Source organism: Varanus komodoensis, unplaced genomic scaffold (assembly GCF_004798865.1).
Source record: "Varanus komodoensis strain SLA01 unplaced genomic scaffold, ASM479886v1 scaffold17, whole genome shotgun sequence".
In the NCBI taxonomy this organism is placed as follows: Eukaryota; Metazoa; Chordata; class Lepidosauria; order Squamata; family Varanidae; genus Varanus; species Varanus komodoensis.
In genome coordinates this window covers 10481884-10504619 of record NW_025335505.1, presented here as the reverse complement: position 1 = coordinate 10504619, position 22736 = coordinate 10481884, and the positions used below count along the sequence as shown (strand labels likewise).

At 41.1% G+C, this 22736-nt stretch overlaps 1 protein-coding gene across 19 annotated transcripts in view; it reads right to left on the bottom strand.

Annotated features, from left to right (window-relative positions):
• Positions 1–22736, bottom strand: part of PTPRM (protein tyrosine phosphatase receptor type M) — a 504993-nt gene that overhangs the window by 5253 nt on the left and 477004 nt on the right. For 10 of the 19 annotated variants that reach the window (XM_044426600.1, XM_044426601.1, XM_044426603.1 and 7 more), the window contains 8 exons: positions 15196–15312; positions 14749–14903; positions 13655–13790; positions 11896–12045; positions 11500–11673; positions 9336–9467; positions 4583–4708; positions 1313–1491 (listed from right to left, as the gene is read on the bottom strand). In XM_044426600.1, coding sequence (XP_044282535.1) covers positions 1313–1491; positions 4583–4708; positions 9336–9467; positions 11500–11673; positions 11896–12045; positions 13655–13790; positions 14749–14903; positions 15196–15312 — 1169 coding nt within the window. The remainder of the gene's footprint in view (positions 1–1312; positions 1492–4582; positions 4709–9335; positions 9468–11499; positions 11674–11895; positions 12046–13654; positions 13791–14748; positions 14904–15195; positions 15313–22736) is intronic. The other 9 variants (XM_044426602.1, XM_044426614.1, XM_044426607.1 and 6 more) reach the window with 1 other exon arrangement.

The following is a 22736-nucleotide window of genomic DNA, read 5'->3' as shown; positions in this document are numbered from 1 at the left end:
TGTGTCTATTTTTCCTTCTAAAGCAGTAGCTGCAGAGATCCTAGTTAGGGATGGGACCTCGTTGTAATCCAGGCAGAGTCACTCACTAAGCAGCTATTTGGTAAGAAGCTGCTATTGGGGTTAATGACAACTCCCATGCTAAAAGGCTGTTTCGGGTGGAGGATTTTCATTGGGAACATGGTATGTGTGCAAAGGCTTGTCCCTTCTCTGCACAGTGCTGCTCATTCCTAGCCCTGTGTTGCTGCTATTTTAAAGGGAAAAAAACTAAGGCCAATCTAGGCAGTAGACAGGAGGGTAGGCATAGAAAATTTAAAACAAAACAGTACAAGCAAAAAGCCATTAGTGAAACAAATAAAAGTCTTAAAGTCAAGCACGTACTGAGAACGTGGGGCCAGGAGGGCCTGTGCTGCAGATTTTAATAACGGGCTCATAAAATGCCAAGTGGTCTAAGCCATTTAGGATTTAAAACCAGACCATGGCTGGATCTAGACCTGGAAAGCAACTGGTAACTGGTGCATTATTACTGGTGCAACCACTGCATTTCACTGGTGTCATGTGATCATGATACTGTAACACCAGTTAGCAGAATGGCTGCTGTGTTTCGCACCAAGTGAAGCTGCTGGACATTCCCCAAGGTTCGCCTGGTGCAGTATGCCTTGCAGAAGCCTCTGCCATGAAGCCAGAAACAGGAGATCTTATGGCCCTAGACAGCATCTGGGGGACCACAGGATGCTTCAGCCCTGAGGCTGAAAACCAAGTCCTGACCTTGGGGATCTGTGCTCAAATCCTCCCCCACGCTCCCCGGTTCCTTGCAGCTGGCAGAAAAAGAACCTCAGCAGCTGCTTCTTCATAGGCCGGAAACTGACCTTCGAAAAGAGGTAAAGGGGGCATCCTAAGAAGAAGCCTAGGACCTCCAGGTTACAAGGCAGTCTGGTGTACTCTGGACACCTCCCTGTTCCATCTGAAGCACTGCAGCTGGCCAGTCAGATGTTTAGCCGATGTGTTGAGTGGGAAGAACAGGAAACCAGGAATCACTTTGACCACTTCTTGCTCTGCATGGTGCTTGTAAGCCTCCAAGGTGAGGAGCTGATGGACACCAAGGCTGCAAGCCGTGCTCCTAACAGACTCAGTCCCCTCAGTCCCCCCATGTGCAGCACCGGGATTACAACACTGACCTATTTTATGGGGTTGTAAGGATTATAACCAGATAATATACCCACAGCCCTTTGAACACTTGAAAACTCTAAAGAGTTGTTATCTTTTTAAAGAAGTCTAAGCTAATGGCTATCATCCTAGGACTTCATTTACTTACAAACAGTGAACGACTGTACGGCCTTCTCCTCCATTATATTCTTCCTGCCACTTGTCTACTTGACGTATGAGTTTCAGAAATGAGCGTTTGGACACGGGAGTGTCTCTGTACATTGGCCATCCCAGGAACTGAAATTGTTGCACCATCCGATAGCCATCCTGGGGCTGTGGGGACCCAACCAACAGGAGAAGAAGAAAAAAACCCAGCATTATTTATTCTACAATCAAATAACACCTACTTTACTCACCATCATCAGCATGTTCATAATACTGCAAGTTACTAAAGGAATGTACATGTGCAGTTATGACTGGATTTCAGGATTATGAAAGTAATGTTCTAAAGACTAAAAATACAAATATAGAGAAGTGAAACAATGAGGCAGCTGCCAAGACCCAATGATCAATAGTACAGCAAAATAAAATTTGCAATATAGTTCCAATTATGGTCTTTCTTTTTCAGATGCTTCTCATTTCCAAAATTTCAAAATGCAGTTTCACTAAGTGATGACTGATTGTTAACATGCTAAATAAAGACACACATTCAGAATAAAAATCACCTCATTAACATCTCTTTCTAAAGGTGTATTTTATATAATGAACTTTTAATAAAATCTTTCTAACAAAAGGAAAGAAAAAGTTTTCCAGTTCTTGACATTCACTGTGATGATTTACAATTCTAAATATTTTAAGACTGATAAAGGATTAAAATGGTACTTGGATTGAAAAATATCTAATAGAGCATCTTCTAAATGCTCTTACACGGTGTCTTGCACCCTTGAAACCTAGAAAGGTTCTAAAGCTCAGATTCCGACTTCTGCCTTTAACACCTCCAAATAAATAAATAAATAAATAAATAGCCAGATAAAAGGTTTTGTTAGTTTCCCCTTTTGAAAAATTTATTCTTTTATTTCAGTGTACTTCACTGAATATCACACAGAACACTGAAGCAAACCTTGAAAAATGACCCTAAGGGTAGACTTCTTCACTGTTTCCTTAAAAGGTGGAAAGTGGTAGTTATTGCTGCAAACAATATGCTTTTCTGAAAAATACATTCTGAATGCATACTTTGATACTCCATGCTAAAATTTACAAGTTACACTTTTACATCAGTTAGATAAAGAAGAAATTGCTTTTTGAACTTGGTTATCTTTAGAAGAATAGAAAAGAAACATGGTACAAGATTATTACTTTTTCACTTTAGGGGCTATACCCATTTACTCGAAAGTAAGATCTGTTTTAGAAATAATTATCACATGATCACAGAATTCCAATTTTGCCGAATAATTTTTCATCACCATGGTAAAGCATATAAGCCTTAGTTCTACTGGTGAAATTATATGGAAAGATAAGAATGACTTAATGGAAAGTAAAAGCACAAATTATAAACAAATCATGGCTCCAGGGGTAAAACGTGTCATGGTGGTGCCAAGTCGAAAAGGAAAGGGACCGCCAGCCATGCTGTCACTTTGGTAATTCGAACGCTGGGACCAGCACTGAGGGCTAGAGCACTAAAAATTATGGAAAGCTTAGTTTTGCATTCTCCAAATAACAACTGGTAGTTATGGACTAGATAGTTTACTGATTTGACTCAATTCTAAGAGGGCTCCTTCAGGCCTTTCTTACCACATTCTTTATTTCAAATGACTCTCTTATGAGCGTAATGATTGCATGGGACACAGTGGCTACACTCAGTACATTAAGGGTTAGGGTTTAGCATTAAGAGAGAAACTTTGGGTGCACCTGCAGCACTGCTACCCCAATGAAGCTAAAAGACTGAGGCCAGAAGTTTATACTTTGGTTTTAGATTTAACTGCAGTTTAGCATGTCATCTGAACCATGAATAGTGGTTACTCTCAACTATGGCTAATGAAAAGAAGTCAGCTTCGTAAAATACAGTTTGATGGGAGTTTCTTTCAACTATCCATAATTAAAATTAATCACAGTTTGTCTTGCTTCAGGCAACATTGCAACCTGTTATTAATCTGAAACAGAAGTGAAAGCTTTTACAATCTTCTTTGTGACCATGGCAATATGGATGTCAGAGAATTTGCAATGGAGTCAAATGAATTCAGATTTCTATTGATATTACCTATGGTTTTCACAGTGGAACAGCTTTTCCTGAATTACATGGATTCCATGGAGCGTTAAAAAAACTTATTGTAATTGTATGCAAATTTAGTAATAGAAAATTTAAAAAAAATATGAAAAAACCCAAATCTGCTTTTTTCCCATTGACTATAGGTGCACTGCAGGAAGGGATCTGGGGACTTTGGAAGGATTTATGCATTATTACAAGTCTGGATTTTCAGAGGTAGAAATTTGCAAAATGAACAAATCTGCACAAAATCTAGTCATTCCAATGGATGGAGGATGATATGACGCCTAAAAATGTAGAGTAAATGAGCTTAACAGTCTTTAATCTCAGCATGCAGGAGGATGGAGAAGGGAACATGGAAGCCAAAGCTCTCTGTGGCTCATTCCAGTAACTAGAGTTAGCATTATGACCTCAGCAGACCAAAGGAATGACTTCTGATGATTACACGGAAGCTCTGTACTGCACCCTTATTATGGAAAACAAAACACTTTGATTAGCCAACCCTGAATCTGTTTCCTTAACCAGAAAGTGTCTTCATTTATTTAAAATACTGCTATATCGCCCCCTGCTCAAATTAGTTCTGGAGGCAGTTACACTGTTAAAACGCCACAATAAAAATGCATAATCCTATAACTGATAGATAAATCAGAACCAAGGGCAAGATTTAAAAATGTTTAAAGTCTGAAAAAATAGGGAGGGGCATTCCGTCAACACTGCACTGAAAAGGCCCCTCCTGTGGTTGCAACCTGCTTCACCTCTGACAAAAAAGGGGCAGGAAGAAGGGCCGCAGCGGATGATCTAAGAGTGTGGCAGCACAGCACAGGAGAAGGTGCTTCCTTAGATGCCTGGCCTCAAGCTGTTTAAGGCCTCAGGAGCCAAGAGCGGTGCTTTGAACGGGGCTTGGAAGCAACCAGAGAGTCAGCAGAGCTCTTCCACCACTGGTGAGGCATGCTCTGAATATGCTCTACCTGCTAAAATTCTGGCACCTGTATTCCATGCCAACTGAAGCTTGAGGAACATGTTCACAGGCAGTCCCACATATAAAGCATTACACTAACCTGACAGTAAAGTGAATTTACCACTTGCTTTTATGAAAGTCCAATAAGACAACTGAACTTTTCAAATAGTTGAATATGTACCCCGTAAAGCAAGTAAATGTCTGAATAAGGTCCTTACTCTTGCCGCATTATAAATTCGGAATATCCGGCTGATAATATCTTCTTCTAAATCAGCAGAAACAAACTCCACCTGAATAGGACCATGTCGGTGAACTCCATTTTCAGGCCAATATTGTGGACACAACTGTAGGACAAAGAGATCAAGACATGCATAAGCCTATTATTCTCTCTCTCTCTCATTTCTGTGTGTTGTCATACATCTCTACACACTGGTTTCCATGTTTGCCCAGGTACTCCCCTGGGCCTTTAGAGTATGGAACTTCCCTCAAGCACTGTAGAGTCCCATACATGTGTCCTTTGTAAAAATGAACTCTTTTCTGGAATGTGTACTGGGCAATTGTGAGTACCCAAAAAGACAAACAGTTCATGTGTGGCACTCCCAGGTGCTGGTGGAACGCAGCTCCTATCAACCTTATCAGCACAGCCCATGGTGAGCTGCAGTCCAACATTTGAAAGCCACTTGTTCCTCATGCCCTGTCACCGAGCTTTGCATCACCATTTAACAGTCTTTTATCCAGAAACCAGTGTGTTAAACCTCAATGTATTCGCATTCATTAAAAATATTACACATTTTCAGAGAAGGAAAAACACAGGCATATTTCTCAATCTCTGAGTGTACAATCCTGCTCATGCTCCTATTTGAAAAAGAGCCATTGAAATCTGCAGTGCTTGTGAGTAAAAATGTAACCACATAATTGTAGCACAAACCTTTTACATAGATCTCTAGATGTTTTTTATTACAGATTTGCATATTTATAGGCCTTTTTCTACAAGGTGTTTTGTAAAATAAATCTAATTAAAACCACATTGATAATTGAATGATGACATCACAAACAGCATTAAACAAACAAACAAAATTCCCAAATGTCTGCTGGGAAAAGAAAACATTTTTACCTGCTTCCAAAAAATACCAGAGAAGCCCCCATATGTAAGTGGTGCATTTTATCATTCTGGGGGATACCACAGAAAAGACCCTTCTTACGGAGCAGGACCGCATTGATAGATCTTAAAACCCATGCAGGTCATGCTTTTTGAGATATATGGTGCCTAGATCATGTGGAACTTTAGGACAAAACAGCATCTTGAATTGGATCCGGTCTGGCTTAGCTTTCTGCACCCCCCTCCTTCTCACACTATTTCACCCAAAAGCTGCTTACTACTAAACGCTTAAAGCCTTTTTGAATTTGGAGTGCTAGGCTCAGTTATTCAACATCAGTTTAGCAATAGGCTATGACAGCATGCAAAGGCACTGTCAAACACATGTTGAGTATTATGTGAGGCAGACACACCACCAAAGGCACAATCAATCTCCCCAGGGTATAATAAGCAGTTGGACTGCTGGATACTAAACCGTGTATCTGCTTTCAAATTTCCAGAGGCAACATTTTGTTCTCAGTTCTGCACTACTGGATAATACCAGCGCTGCTTGGACCTTTTGCTAATTTTTACATCTGTGGATGTCTTTTTTTTCTCCCTCAAAAACTTGTTGCAGAACCTTCAAGTATAGGAACTAATAGCCAGATCCCCTCTGGCTGTTGCCACTCTATTCTGGACAATTTAATTGTCGGCTCATATCGTGCTGACTGAACAGCCTTGCAGGACTACTTAATCTTTCTCCTCCCAATATTCCTGGCATTAATCTGTGAGTGGCAACATGATCGGGTGTAATGGACACGGAGCGAAACAATGAAGGGTGGCAGAGGTATCTACATATCCTGAAATTGTTCCTGAAATTTGGAAACAATATTCCAAGACAAATGCATGGTAACACAAAGTGCACAGAATGGACCATTTCCTGCTAGTATGAGAACCATCTTGAGCTTTTCCAAATATAAAGCTAAACGACAGTGCACGAGCTGTCACAAAATAGAATGATAGGAAGGAACCAGATTTGGGGAAGAAAGTATGCTTATTGAGCTCAATGCAAATCTAAGGGTCAAATTGGATGTCACTTTAAATCAGAGATGCACAACCAAACTCATGTTTTGCAACCCTGTGATCCCCTCCCCTTTTCTGGACACTGCCTGGAAACGCAGTTGGGTGCCCAGACTGAAATGGAGTACTGTGCTTGTAATCCAGCTGTCCTTCTGATCTGTTCTGTGTACAGACTGCGCATATAGGGAGATAAAATACATCCTTCCCTGACACCTTTGTCTATGGGGAAGCATCATGTTTTTCCTATGCTGTCCTAACTGTAGCTTCTTGTCTGTGATTCAGGGCACACATCAGGACAATCAAGTGCTGAGTTATGCTCCTTTCTTTCAGGACCATCACTCAACGGCTCTGCTGTGATCTATAAAGCACAGACTGATTTTTTTAAATTTAATTCTTTGGCGTGCTCCAGTAGCTAACCTATATTTGCAATAGGATCTCTTTAGACGTCTGGCATTTCTTGCTCCATATAGGGTAGTATCCTTGTTGCAACATCTTCAGCATCACTCTGCTTGCGTGGAAGATTAATGCTGAGGTTCGATGTTTGCTGCACTCTTTTGCCTCTTCTTTCTTGGGGATTGGAATATACATCGAACGTTTCTGGTCTGAGGGCCACTGTTTTGTTTTCCATATTTGTTGGCATGCTTTTGTTAGGGTTCCGACTGATTCATTTTCTGTACCTTGGAATGGTTCTATTGGTATCCCATCTACTCCAGGTGCTTTATTCTTGCGACTACTTCCAGAGCAGCTTTCACTTCACTTTCTGTTATTGAATGAGTTATGTGAGGGCGATTGAGGGAAAAGGGACAATTATTTCTCCAGGGAAGGAAAGTCTATGAATTCCTTATCCTGAGTATAGAAAAAATGCATCATGCGGAGAATAATGCATCATACGGATGCATACTTTTAAAATTAAAAGTGTAAATGGAACTTATGATTTCTATTGAAATCTATTATTTCCTTCCCTACTCTATTCTTTGAATTCTGAGTGGCATCCCTTAATTAACATGTTGTAATGGACACTGGCAAAAACACCAAAACAGATGTAATACCTGAGAGAGAGCAGGCCCCAATAGTTTAAAAAGGTGGTTAAGAAGACCAGTGGAAAGCTAAAACAGCTTATGCTCTTGTATATTCAAAGCATGGCTGAAAAATTCAAATTTGCTTTTTAGTGGCAGCTAAAAGTCTGGCTCCCTTGAGCCTTTCTCTTTCACTCTGAAAATAACCACCAATACACAAACAAGGTTTTTGCCTTTCATGTATTTCCCAGGAGGCAGATGAGTGTGGCTGGGATACAAAATATGCAAGACAGCATTTGCAATTTGTAGTTACTGACTTGCAGACGGGGGTATTACTTATGAATTTTAACACAAGTACAACATACTTCTAGTATGATGAAAACGTATTTTCTTACATTTTTTACTTGTAAAAACTATTTATGATAAATACACCCAAAATATATAGCAGGTACATAAGATCAGGTAACGAATATCTAGTCACTTACCAAAAACATTTAATTAAGAACTGTTAATTTTTAGGGGCTATGGCCAAGAATTACTAACAGCCTGCACCTCTTTTACATCGAGATGCTGATGAACCATCAAGGAAAGGTGCAGCACAACCTCCATTTGTCTGTAAAATGCTTTCATTTGGCTCTTGGGCTGCTCTACGGAATTGACTGACTGTTCCTAGGACAGGCCTTCACTCCCTGTCATCACCACTTTGGTTAGAAGGAAGCAGGAAGAGCAACGGAGAAATAATTATGCTTGGCTGAGCAGAACGCACGATGTGTCAGGACTTCATGCTAATCCCATTCTCGTCCTAGTGTGGATGACCACAGTGAAAGACCACCCGTGTTCCTGACAGGCTGCCATCTGGTTCTCTGCAGCTGTAGTTCTGTGCCGCAATACTGTGTGCATCCTCAAACGGATGAACTGAATCCCCAGGAACTAGTTCCCATGGAGATGCACAACGGACTCTTTTCTCCATTAGAATATGGTCTACCACAGAGTGATATCCGTTTTCTCAGGAAGATAATATCAACGGGAAAAACCAGTGCTTCAGGCCCTGGAAAATACAACTTGAGCTCATATGTGGCGAACTCAGATCAATGAAGCCTAGATTCAAATTCGTGTTCGACACTCTTTTGTCAGTTGTTATTTTTTAATCTTAAGTATTTTACAATGTAATTCTTCCGTAGAACATTCTGGGTTCTTCGGTGGAGGGAAGGATATACATGAGGAAGATAAAATATTTGATTTCAGATTCAATTCCGCCCCCCTGTACTGAAAATGGAATAGTGACATACAAGGAACTAGACAAAAACTATTCAGTTAGTACTCCAAGAAAAGGCATCTTGGCTACCAGAAGCTTTAACACCTGCTGAAATTATGGAGATTGGTGGAAATGGGCTCTAGCACAACCTTTTCACAGCAAAGATTTTTGTAAATCACAGAATATATTTGAAAGATGTTAGTTATATTGACTTCTGCTCAGTTAACATAGTGGCATTAAACAAATACTTGACAAACTTCCATTCCCTTCTAAGTTAGTTAGCTTTTCTTAGACTTGCAATTATCCATTTATACTTCAAATGGACAATATGTTCTTAAAGCTTTTTTCTGACATGATTTCGACTGGGATTAAACTTGAATTATAGGCAAGATATTTGCAACACTTCTGCTTATCTATTCTTCCTTCTTTCCATTCCTAAGCTATTTATCTAACTTGGAGTCTTTAAAGCTCAAATTGCTTAACGAGAAATTGGATGCATATGTGTGTTACTGTAAAACTATAAAGTACAGTTTCATTAAACTTACTTGTGCTGGATCTACATCATTCAGCATGACTATGGATGTGCAGTGGTAGTCTAGAACCAGTCTCCAGAAATCTTTGACAGTGTTGGGTAAAGGATGCTGGGTCACTATAAAAGCTGATGGCTGTTTATAACTCTGCAAAACACAGGGAACACGGATTCAGTTGGGCAGCACTGTCAGATTAATGCTGTAACGAGAACGTATCAGTTGTAGCAAAGGGTACACTAGCCTTGGGGCACTCATAAATGACAGTGGTATCAAATGGCTTTGGAACTGCATAGAAGAGAGCAAACATGGACAAATGATGCTCAGGCATGTTTATTAGCCCTGTGGTGTCCTGAGGCCAATTTTTAAAGGGCCACTAACAAATCAAATTGAAGCCTGAATGGCTTTCTTGATTTCATGGAGGCAGTGGCAGCTGTTGAATGGAAGCAGGGGATTGACAGGAGCAGTCCCATGTCCTGCTGGGTACAAGCAAGATCGCTTCTGAGTATTCCCTGTATCAGTGCTGCCTGATGACACGCTGGTGTAGGGAATCTACGCAGACATAATTGCACCATTAGGACCGCTCACTGATGAAGCCAACAGACTGGCAGAGTGTCACCAGTACAAGTATAAAATCCAGTACAAAACCTTTGATTTACCCGGTATTTTAATAGTTGATTGTTTTTAATCACAAAATAGCATATTTTTATATATTGGATTTATATTTTTAAGGTTATGTTGTTACGTTTCTGGTTTTGAAACCATCTTGAGATCTGTTTTGGATAAAGATGGGATAAATATATTTTAAATAATAATAAATAAATGAGTGGATGGAGCAGAGCTGTAGTGAGGGAGGGGGGTAACACAGTCAAAAACCTCCCATCTGCTCATATAGAATAACAGTTTCAACCCAGAGATAGGGCAGTCCTGTGAGCCAGCTAAAATGGCCAGTACGATGCAAGGACTAATGGCAGCGAGAGAGAGTTCCAAGCACACGCTCAACCATCACCTGCAAAGTCGGAAGTGCAGCATAACCAGCAGCAACGGGGCAAAGGCAGCAGTGCCGGCAGCCAGTTTCCCTGGCAGCTCTGCTGCCACCAAGCAAGAACTACAAGCTCGCTGGCTGATAATGCCCATGCCTCCGTTGCATGCGCAAAGGCACCGATCAGTGGGGACACCACCCTGCCTACGCACAAGCCTTCCACGTCTCTTCATTAGCGTCAGGGTACCAAGGGAAAAACATGATAAAAATGCAAGCTACATGTATTGCTTTTTCAAGGATTGCTTTTACGGAAGGTTATTTAAAATGTCTCCATTTGTTTCCAAAGCCTGCTTTCTTGGCATGTCTATACGTATGTGTGACAGCCTTAATTACTGTTGCTCCAAAATGTCAGAGATACTCTATAAATCTCAAGAGAGTATAAAACATATTTAAGTATCCTTCTACTGAATCCCTATTATTGCTTTTAAAACTTTCATGGCTGTGTTTAATGGGGGTGGTGGAGGGGGTGCCACAGGGAGATCTTTAGGAAATGTTCCTTCAATAAAAAAAGAAAAGAAAAGAATGACTGAGGTAATAGCTTGTGTACTATCTATGCTGACAGGCAATTATTATTTTTTTCCAATGTTAATTGCTATGAAAATTGAAGAAGGGGAAATGAAAATATGGCTCTGAAACTAAATACGAGGACAAGCTGCCTTAGTGACATAATAGGTAAGTCTTTTCCTTTAAAACATTATAGCGAATACGCAAGAGCGTCCTTCTTCAACCTGGTGCCCTCCAGATGTTTTGGACTGCCACTCAATATTAGAGTTGCAGTCTCAATATTAAGGGCTGCTCAATATTAGAGAAGAGACAAGCAGGTTGGGAACAGGCGCTTCCTAGTGTACTAACTCTCTCAAAATATACTGAGGCCTCAACAGTACATTATAACATATATAGGCTCAAACATATGTTGAAAGGTTGCTTTCTTGTTGTTTTACAGAATGCAAATTAGCGTGCACTCCTACGCATATTAAGCAGAAAAAGGCCCACAACTCCAACTTCTTTCTGTCTAAACATGCAAAGAATTACAGTATTAGAAAGAACTGAGCCCCTGATGCTAACTCTGCCTTCTGGTACTTTCTGGTCTGCCAAACAATCAATTCTCTTCTAAGCATTAACACCAGGACAGGAACGTACATCCATCAGTGCAGCATTAATGTAGTTACTGCTTTCCCCATCGATTGTGATGAGGAAGGGCAGGCATCTGTCTGGAGGAAGCACATCCATGCACCGGTTCTTCTCGTGATTCCTCGGTAAAAGGGCTATACTGCAATCTTCTACGCGCAGAGTTGGCGTCACCATGTTCAACGTCTATCCAAACAAACACACACACACATGTGGAAAGATAAAGAAGGAAGAGTTGCTCAGCAATTGAGTATTCTTTCAGAAGAAGTTGAGGCACTCATTGTCAAAGTTGGTCTATAACGGTAAGATTTGGATTGCACATTTAAAAAAACCCCACTCCATACGATATAATGTAAAGAGGCACTGTGCAATACTTGGCTTTTAAATGTGTTCTTGTTAATGACTTACCCTAAATTCTTCTTTGATCTGGCTTGAATTGGTCTGAGGATCCAGCTTGTTCATTTCATAGTAGACAGACCTAACTTGAGAAGCTGGAATAGAGGTATCTCCACATAGACAGGCTTCCAGTATTGCATCATGTATGAATACATACTGCTCCTGGGAAAAGCAAGGAATCAATTTCTAGTGCCACGTAAAAGGCAACCTCTAACTAACATGTCCATTTTTTAAACAGTGACATGACATCCAAATGCTACCTTCAACTTTGCACATGCTTTTGGAAAACTAACTACAGTATTTGTTATCAAGGCACAACACTCTAGTATCTGTATTTATTGTAAATTCACATCTGCTGTAACTTCAGTGGCTTTCTCTCTTGTTCTGACACACAGTGTCATCAATATACTCATAATTGGTTTTTATCTGTTCTAGGAAAGGCAGTGAATCTCTTGAGTTAATGGCTCATTTCTCAACTTGAGTGCTAAACCTATGACTCGGCCATACTGCTTTAGACTATATATAAGGGTTATACTACTTCATTGTCAAAGGCGCAGGTGGAGACTCACAAGTTTCTGGATATAAAAACCCTTTCCTGCCATAGAAAACAAGTATGTCAGCAAAGAGGCCAGGACAGAGCCCTTTTCAAGTGTGTGTGTGTGTGTGGAGGAAATTTTCTGCATAGGGGACGATTCAAGCACCTGAAGGCCCACCTGTGTAGCAGAGCTCCAAAACCTTCTAAGTGAGAACTAGACACATGCCTGGGTGTTGTTATAGTACGCAGGAGGGCTAAGGAAATGAAGCTGAATCCAGGTAAGTCAGAGGTGTTTGCGATGGCTGCATCCCACAGAGTGATTACTTATTCCACATGGAATCGCTGTTTTTCAAGAATGCCAGGTAAACAGCCTGGCTCTTCCACCTTGACATTTAATTTAAGCTTATTCTCCTTTTTGCTCTGTTCACTTGCTAATGTGCCTCCTGCCCAAAACTATCCCCTTGCTCCATCCCCTTGTGCTGTGGCCTAGATAATGGCATCAGGTCTTACACAGTGGAGCCCTCTCTCCCATAAGCCCATTTTTCACTCCTTGCAGGACCCTCTTTTTAAAAGATAGTTGTACAGCAAAACCTTTCCTGAACCACTCCAAACCTAGCTTGCCTGCATTTCCTATTACAAGGCTGCCGACCCGTTTTCAACCCAAGCTCTGAATCCAATTTGGAGACACTCTTGGAGGTTTCATTCCAGTGGTGGATAAAGCAAAGGGGTTCGGACAAAAATTCCAGCATGTTTCCTCTTAAAACCCTTCCTGCTAATAATAAAGCCTTAGGAGAGACATTCTGAGCTGTCAGGATGGTAAAAAAGTAGGAAAGCCACCACCTAGTCATGGCTGAGAAATAGGGTGTGGCCATCAGGAAGAACTGAAGGGCTGGCTTGGGACCCCATGTGGGCTACATTTGGCCCGTGGGGCAGCGGTGCTCCACACCTGTCCTACTGCTAACACCTGACTCAGTTACCTTAACCTCACCACCCATGTCTCAGTTTCCAACAACCTTCTCCATTTCTGCAGGTTCCATTAAAAGCCCTCTGGGTGGAACAGTCTCTATGTACTGAACTCAGCTAATGTATCAAGGAGGAGTAATCATGTCTTGGGGGAGTAGAAGGGTACCTGAAACCTATATTAATTTAATTCCAACTTCTGGTAGAATAAAATGACATTTTATTCAACATAATGCAAGGAACATAAATGGCAGGGCAATGACACAACTGGTATACCTCTGTTTGCACCATGTTCACTCTTCGAGACCGAAGTTCTCTGACACAGTTGTATATATCTACAACTCCTTCCCTTTCTGCCATGTCTAGCATAATGTCAATGACAATGAAGCACCCAGTTCTGCCAGCACCAGCACTGTAAATGCAAAAGCACAGGTTGAAAGTTCAGAAAATGCCAGTAACTGAAACTTAAACAAAAGTTCTGCTGGACTCGCATGCCTATAAAAGATTAAGAAGTTCTACCTACTGGAAAAGTTCTGTTCTTAGTTTTGTACAATAGCTTTGGGTTCAGATAGTATCTTACTAGGTAAAAAGTTCTATTGTAGGACAAAATAAATCCAGTATGAACTGATTAGGGTTGTTGGAAGCATAGCTTTTGCATTAAGTAATGAGACCCTTTAGCTCTCATGGTTACACAGAAGATGCCTCCCAGCTTTTGGGAAATGCAAGCTAAAATTCATTATATTGCAAAGCACTCTAGGGCTGCAGAACAAGCTTCTGAAGCTGGTGTTTGCACCATTAGTGCCAATACAGGATTCAGAAGCGGAAGTTTGCCGAGGATAAATTCTTTTTCCTGCCTACTACGATCATGTTAATTGTCAGTTCTTTCCCCAGCTGATACTATTTGCATCTTTTAAAACTAAAGCTGAATGTTAAATGCAAACACTTCATTTAACATGATTTCTACTTTTGACCCTAGTGACATATAATGTGTTACATTGGGTAGTATCAAACTGTGTCATTTTGCCAGCACAAATGACATTGCACTAACAGAAACTAGGCTCCGAAATATGCACAAGAGGGAATCCAACTAAATTGCACAAAGGTAATGCACAAGCACTTGCACAATGAAAAAAACCCCAGCAGAGCTCCTTTAGTGTTACTTGAGTCTACACAATGATGCCCATGGATGTTGCCCATTGAAGGGTTGGCTTCTATTAGGTGACACTCCACATGAATTGCCACAACATACATAATATATACGCCAACCCTAACCATATCTAGCCCCACTGTGCTGAGTTCAGAGAGATAAATAAATTAGGCCAGTGGCCTTCTGAGCTAGGCAAGCCAGAATTTTTTTTCATTTGACCAACCTGCAGTGCACAACCAGCGGGCCTGCGTTAGGCGGGCTTTTGGATTTGACCTGCCGGACAAATCCTAGAAGTCCTGTTGCGTGGTAAGGTACGCCGTGATCTGGCCAGCCTGTGAAGTGGAATTGTCTGATTTCTCGGATTTCATGGGCACCTCTCTGTCCATCCACCATTGCATAAAAAAGAAGAGGGGCGGGGGGAAGAGCAGTCAGCATTTTCAAACCAGACAGAAGCAGACGTATCACTACTGTAAACATCTCCACCCCTTCAGTTTCATTTGCTGTTGAAAAGGAGGTTTAAAGGTTGTGGTTTAAATGGGGAAAACAACCACACCAGTAGGGGCGGTGGAGTTCTACCCATGAAGGAAATGAGTTAACTTCAAGATGTGGTAACTATAGCTAAGACACGAGTCTAGAAATGTACTGGGGAGCTATATCTTTTCACACCCACCTTTTCTACTGCAAATGTTCGAATCACATATTCTGCCAGGAGCTCCGTTTCTATTAGAGTAACTTTAATGTCTTTATATATCTCTGTGTCATCTGGCCAGTATTTACAGCACTTGACCTTTAAGAAATACAAAAAAAATTAAGGTTCATATCTTTCAATTTGAAGCATTCCTTAAAACGTTTGCAGTGATGTGTGATATACAATCTAACTGCACATAAAACAGTTATGCTCCCTATACCACAAGGAAATGGACCATTAGTTTTAAAGAACATGCACTTACTTTTCAAAGAACAGTTTTGTGAGTTAAAGGTGGGAATACTCTTCATCTCAAAAAGGGAAAAATGTATGAATCACGTTAGTATTTATGCCATGCACCACTCCATTAAAATAACCATTCATTTCCTGAGGTTTTTTTTTTTTAAATCAGGGAGAATCCAGAGGGAAAAACAACAAAGGAAAAAAAATAAACGTTCACATCCGCCTGCAGCTTATTATCTGTTGCCAGAGAATCTCACTTTTATGAAAAAGAACACTGTAACATGATTTTTGTCTAATGAAAGGGAGAATATATGCTTCTGAGACAGAATTAACTGTTCTGAAAGCCTGCCCCCCCCTCAAAAGCATGTGTGTGGGAAAACCTTACATAGGTAAAATATAATACAGAATGTTTAAAACAAAACAAAACAAAACAAAACAAAACAGAGTTATTAAATTTGAATGACAAGATTCTGTTTCTTGAACGAAACCAGTGAAAGTGGTTAATTTATTAGAAAAGGTAGCAAATTTGTTTACAGAGTCTCAAAGAAATCACACACATATGCACATACATTTTGCAGATGTATACTTTTTTTTCCTTTTTAAAACTGCATTATATAATTTGGGGCTGAAAACTGCATAGGATTTAACAATTTTTTAATTGGCAGGGTTCATTCATGGAAACCATACTTAGCCAAACCAACTACTGTATTTCCATCCTCCAGCCAATACCAGTGTACCAGGGTGTGTATAGGAAGAGGTGGCATTGCAGGGAATGGGTATCAATAACGTCTCAATACAGCCTTCAGCCCTTCCTTTGTATGTCATACACAGGGTGGGACTGCAAAACCTGCTTGAGTGCCTCTCCCAACCCTGATCTACCTGGACACTATGCTGAGCCTCTGGGCCCTTCCTCCAGGCGCCAACCCCTCAAGGTGCATGAAACCTGGCAACTAGGGAGAGGGCCTTTTCTGTGGTGGCCCCCATCTTTGGGACAACCTCTTTGCTGTGGCCTGCCTGGCACCAAATCTGCCATCTTTTTGACACCAGGTTAAGACAGCCTGCTTTCCAGAGGCCTTTAAGGACCTCCCTGCTCATTCAGGGGCCTGAAGCGATTAACTAGGTGCGTTCCATGCTCTTCTTGGTTTGGTAATATTTAATTCTTGTTAATGTTTTTATCTATTGTATTTTATTGTTTGAATACTTTGCTGTAAACTACCCAGAAAGCTTTGGCTCTGGGAAGTACAGGAATGATGATGATGATGATGATGATGATGATGATGATGATATAAATTAATGATGTTGAGGAGATGAAGCATTGCATGGTGTATGGAAGCTTTGCATAGAGAAACCCACCACTTCTAGGCCTTGCTGGAAGTGTCCCTTTTGCTGTCTTTGCACACTCACATTGTGAGAGGTGGTTGTGAGGAAACAGCACAACTGAGCCAAGTTGAATCTCAGGCACAGCACCGTGTCAGCAAGATTGAGCTGGTGGGCAACTGGTGACCCTCCAGATGTTCTGGTCTACAACTCCCATCAGCTCTAACCAGCATGGACAAGGATGCTGGATGCTGGGAGCTATAGACCAAAATATATTGCCCAACCTTGCTGTAATGCATTGCACTGTACTGGTTTCATGGATATCTGCTGGTATCTGTGGCCAGTCCTCTGTCCAAAGGCACCTGAGGCAACATACACTTTGTGTTTATATTCCAACGTGTCCACAATCAGTTCCAGCTGGGCAGACAAATACATCTGAGTTCCAGATGCAAAGGACTTGGAGAGACTAATAAGCACAATATGCAGTTGATTTTTGTCTAGGTCTGGCATTTTCCCGCCTGCTCTGTAATAATTCCTAAAACTCCCTCTGCAAGAATTGCAGTTCTGCTCTGCAGTTAGGAAAACAGAAACCATAAGAAACACATTTGGAAGCTCACTGCTTATCCATTGCTCTGTTTAGCTTGATAATCCAACCATTAGCATTGTTCAAATCCCTGATTTAAAGATTCACAGGGGTTGTTCTCATTGTCAGGCAGTTATTTGTAACATCAACTTCCCTTCCCTGCACAATGTGCTTTCCTGTGCATTGTTCAAAAGAAACAAAACTTCCCATTATCCCCAGGCTGGTGCAAACAACCAAAGTCCGCCTCCCATTTCCTCTTGCCTGTTATTTTGTCTCTTCTGTAGTTCGGTCCGTGCTTGTTGTGTCCAAGGCATGCACGAAAAAGGGAACAGCTGCAACACGGGGTCAAAATCAGGTTTCTAACTTTAGCACAATGCTGTTGGAGAGGGGCACTTGCCATGTTCCACAGAGCTCACTTTAGCTGGCTAAACAATTTAACTAATTGTTTGGCTCAGAAACATTCAACACAGCAGTAGTCTAGACAGTCTGGCTTACTAATATGTTCCTTTTAAAAAGAAGCCTTTTTTTAAGCCAATAGGCAGTCTAAAGAGAATATGTTGCAGCCTTCCTCAATCTGCTGTCCTTAATCTGCTGTTGGACAGGATGGTTGTAGCTGCTGAAGAGATGTATTCTAATACATCTGGGGGCACCAGGTTGAAGAAGGCTGCACCCCTTGGGTATATATATCACATGTTTTGCCACAATATCCAGAAGATAAGCAGGAGAAAGTCAAGAGGTAACAGTTCCTCCTTTCTAAATGGCAATGCCAGCTGATTTTCAGAAGCATCAGCTTCCTTACAACTTACTTTCTATTTTGCAACTTACTTTTTGGAAGTGGCTATGGTGATTATCTTTGCTAGGAAGGGCCTGGGCTTGCACCTTCAAGGGCTTGTGCGCAAAGACACATTCAAAGCTAGGCACCAAATTTGCACTTCCTCAGTCTAATACGCAGACTGGAATGCAGGTAGTGTTTGCTTTACAAACTTCTCTGTATTCTTCAGTGGAATTCTTGGCTCAAAAATAAAAATAGTAGTAACATTTAATACAAAATTTGTGCTTTAGGGAAACTGCATATCCTGTTTTGTTTTTTTTTTAACTAAACAAAAAATCACACAGACAGGACAGGTGAGATTTCTGACTGAACAAATGTGAAAGCAACACAGACCAGACCTGACTGAATGGCTAAGCCTCAGTAGGTCCTGTGGGAGGGAAACCTTGTCTGTAAGAGTTAGCCCACCCAAATTCAAGTATAAAAGAAGTTGTTGCCATCACAGGAATAGTATCCTGGAGAAGTGAGTGGGAACTAGGAATCTGGGGGTGGGAATCCGCTGGATTCCCTGTCCTTGGATCCTTACCTTCTGACCAGCCAGGTGTCTGTGAACATTCATGGACTTCCCTCTTGGCTTGGTTCATTTTGCAGGACTGGGCTGAGCATGAGAGGAAGAACGTGCTACAGGGATGAGAGCATGAAAGGAAGATGCTAGAGGGACAGATTCTAAAAGGGTTCATCCAAACTGGGAGGAAATGAAGGGATGTGCTCACAGATAACACTGAGGCAACCGCAAACCTGTTTCCTGACTCGGTGACCTGTTGGAGAAAGGATGTACACTCATTGGTACTCCCAACGGTTCAGTTTCACAGTGGGACATAGGGAACTCCCTTCTATTGAATTAGATCATTGCCCCACCTAGTTCAATACAGGCAACTTGTGTGCCCCTAGAAATCTGGGGCTTACTATGGCTATAATGGCTAATGCTGATACGAGTTGTAGGTGAAAACATCTAGAGGGCCATACACTGCCTACAACTGGACTATGGTAACCACCAGTAGCCCTTAATGGTTTCAGATAGGCGTCTTTGCTGGTTCTACCTGAGGTTGATGGTGATTAAACCTGCATGCACAACATGTATTCTACTACCAAGCTACAGTCCTTTCCATGCCTCATCATTTTCTCTTTTCCCAATGTAGTAAAGGAAGGGAAAACACTTGCTTTGCCTACAAAAAGTCCCTACAGTGGGGATGCTTGGAATAGGCCTAAGGAAAGCCAAGCGTCCAGGATGGGCCAGAAGCACAGCCCCACTAGGCTTTTGACCAACTGGGTCATCTTCTCAAATAACCCAGGAGGCCATAGGCAAACCCATATATTGGAGTTTATTAATTTCCCACTTAAAGCTCTCTTCACTAGGAGTCCAGTGCCAGGAGAAAGAAGAGGAGCTAAATGATTATTAAATATTAGCCAAACATAAAAAATTACAGAAAAGCTAACAATTGAAAACAACCCCCCCCCCAGGTGTATGTTTCTTAACCTACAGAAGTGTTAGTGATGGGACCAACTCAAGCGCCATTGTGGGTGCTACTAACTGGGAGCCAGGATCAGATTCCAAACCAGAAGAGGAAGACATGGGTTCCAATACTACCATGGGAAGCTAAGGCTGGAGAACCTGGCCTTATCTGGCTACTCCTCTGCTTACAGAACTCCTTTTCTGCCACAGCTGCCAGATACAACTTTTAGGAAAGCATTTGATTTACCACCCAGAAGCATGAAAACTAAGTAGTGGGGAAGAGGAAAACAGTTAAGGGATTCTTCCCAAAGGAGATGTCAAATGAAGAGGAAGGAACGGTAACACCCCCTTTGATGTTGTGCTCGCTTAAAGGAAAGAAATCCCTGTTGGGATAGATCATTAGAAGATGGACTCTTACAGCCCATCCTTTTGAACGTTATCCAATGCTAGCACTCTACCACACTTGCACAAATGTAATTTCAGTTGGCTTCTCTATTTGCCTATCGTTCAAAACCTAGTTTCTGCTAGTACAATATAATTTGTGCTAATGAAGTAAAGCAGCTGGACACTGCCCCAGTGTTTAAATTGATGTCACAGCCTGAGTGCATCTGCTGAGTTTGATGTCTTTGGTGCTTAGAACATTTTCTTGCCAGAATTCACTGCAAATCTGTGACCTCTTGCTTGCTGTGACTTTGTAATGTAAGATGCTGCTGGACAATTTGTTGCTAGGATTAAGACTCTGAGTGACTGCTAACCTTAAGACTGTTTCTTTACCTAAGCAGTAAACCAAGAGATTTAACAGAAGCTATTTGTTTTGTTGGAGGATATACATGCTGGAAGTTCTGCCACACACCTTTGGAAAGCTGAGGGTATAACCTCACAAATATACAACAATATAGACTTTTGTTGTAAACACAGATTGGTGTCATCTTGACTGAAGGTGCTGTGAAGCTGAATTTTGTTGGTGTAATTCTACATTATGTTTGTTCTTCAGGAATATTCTTCTGCAATGAATAACAGTTAGTGCAACATAAGGCAAGGCCTAGTACTGATCTCCTTGCCTTGACCAAGTTCCATAACAATTGCGAAAACCTCTCAAATATGGCTGCCATTATTCACTGAAAGGCTTGCAGAGTTCTAACCTGCTTTTATCATGATAGCACCAGCGTCATCTGAACAGCCCCATCCTTGGTTCTGTAGTCTGATCACACTAGAATGTAACATGGAAATTACGTTTTCACTGGGTAAGATCCAAAGCACCATGCATGGAAAGGAGTGGACATCGACTGATTTTACCACTCATTTACCACTCAAGTCTTTTATCCAACTCACAGAAAGTGTGATGCCTAATTTTAAGAAATTTCTCTTTCCCTTTAGCCCTTATACCACAGCCCACCATCCTCAGCAGGACCCCTGACCCTTAAGGGTGGCTCCAGGGCTGGTGGAGAGGGCAGTAGTGAGAGAGTGAGCTCCCTGCAGCCCCTTCCATGGAAGTTTCCTTGTATCCAGTCCTAAGCACAGTGGATGATTTATACAACACTTCTCATAGTTCAAAAAACTCTGTGGTTCGTTTATCATTCTTCAGCACAGTAAACCTATAAGGCACATTCAGCTGAGATGTCAACATGTTTACTGCCATCCAAGGAACTTTATGACTCAGACATGCAAATGGGGTAATCAAAACTGGACCTGATTCTTGGGTACCCTTCTTTGGTGAAAAACATTATTTTTGTAAATTATTTTAAAGGTACACCGTTCCTTCAAATGTTGTATGTTTAAAAATTATATTATGCTTTTAACTATCTTGTATTTGTATTTGTGGTATGCAATTTTTGTTAACTACCTAGAGAGCTTAGGCTGTTGGGTGGTAAAGAAATGAAATAGCAAGAGTAAGAATGGGCTTAGGAACCATGTACAGTATGTGTTCAAATTCAGGAAACTGAACTGAAACCGGTACCTTAAAGTTGACCTCACTTTTATTCATTAAATCATAAAAAGTGAAACTGTCAAAGGAATTTTCACGAGAAATCAAGTAAAACAGTTGTGATAAGGCACAGAGACCATGCAGAAGATTTAAATCACTGATAAATATGCACATAATATTCATGAAATGTGCAAGGTAGGCAGGAAAGAAGAAGAAAGGTCTAAATGCTAATCTCCTCCTAGAGGGGGTCCTTGCGGAGTCACAAAGGTCTCTGTGTGGTCCCTCCTCCACAGCTGTGCTGCCTCTAATATTCATCTCTCACAATATTCAGTGTCTGCTGTGGTCTAAAACTAGATGCAGTACAGCTGATTGAAAATAAATCGAGACAAGATTGAAAACCTGACCCGGATGGCATTCGCTCTCCCCTGCGTATTCAGGAATGCAGCTTCATTTCACTCATCCTCAAATCCCTGTATATGTCAGTGGTTCATAGCACCTTTCACCAACTCGTTAAAAGCGAGGGACATGTGATTGTTCTCACTGGATGAGTCTTGGTATCCCTGAAGTTACCAAGTAACTCTTCACATTATAATATTTGGAACTTGCAGCTGGTACATCCCCACCTTCCTAATGACTACACATGGTGCTGGTTTTAACAGAGGGCCCTAGAATCTACTTTACCCTTTACATCCCTTCATGATCTCTAAAATCTCCTAAGATTGCTTGCACAATGTTAGCTCTATGCATGTATATGAAGGCATGAGTTACTGGTCAATTCCTATGATTGTGGAATCTAATTCATTTACTAATTGTTGTAAGCCGCCCCGAGGCTTCGGCGAATGGGGCGGCATAAAAATGTTTTAATAATAATAATAATAATAATAATAATAATAATAATAATAATAATAATAATAATAATTGCTCTGAAGGAATACATTTGCCTAAGAACTATTCAAGACTGCCATCCAAGTTACTTTTAAAGATCTATATGCATTCTTGTGAGCCACAGTGATGTATTAAGATGCAAGAGAATATAATTTAGGAAGACAGACAGACACACGCACTTCGCAGAGCAAATTTGTGAATTTTGTTATCACTTCTGGTAACTTGCCTATATAACCCCTCTCACGCCGCCATAGAGGGTGCGTTTGCATGACATGGCAAGCCATGAAGGTTC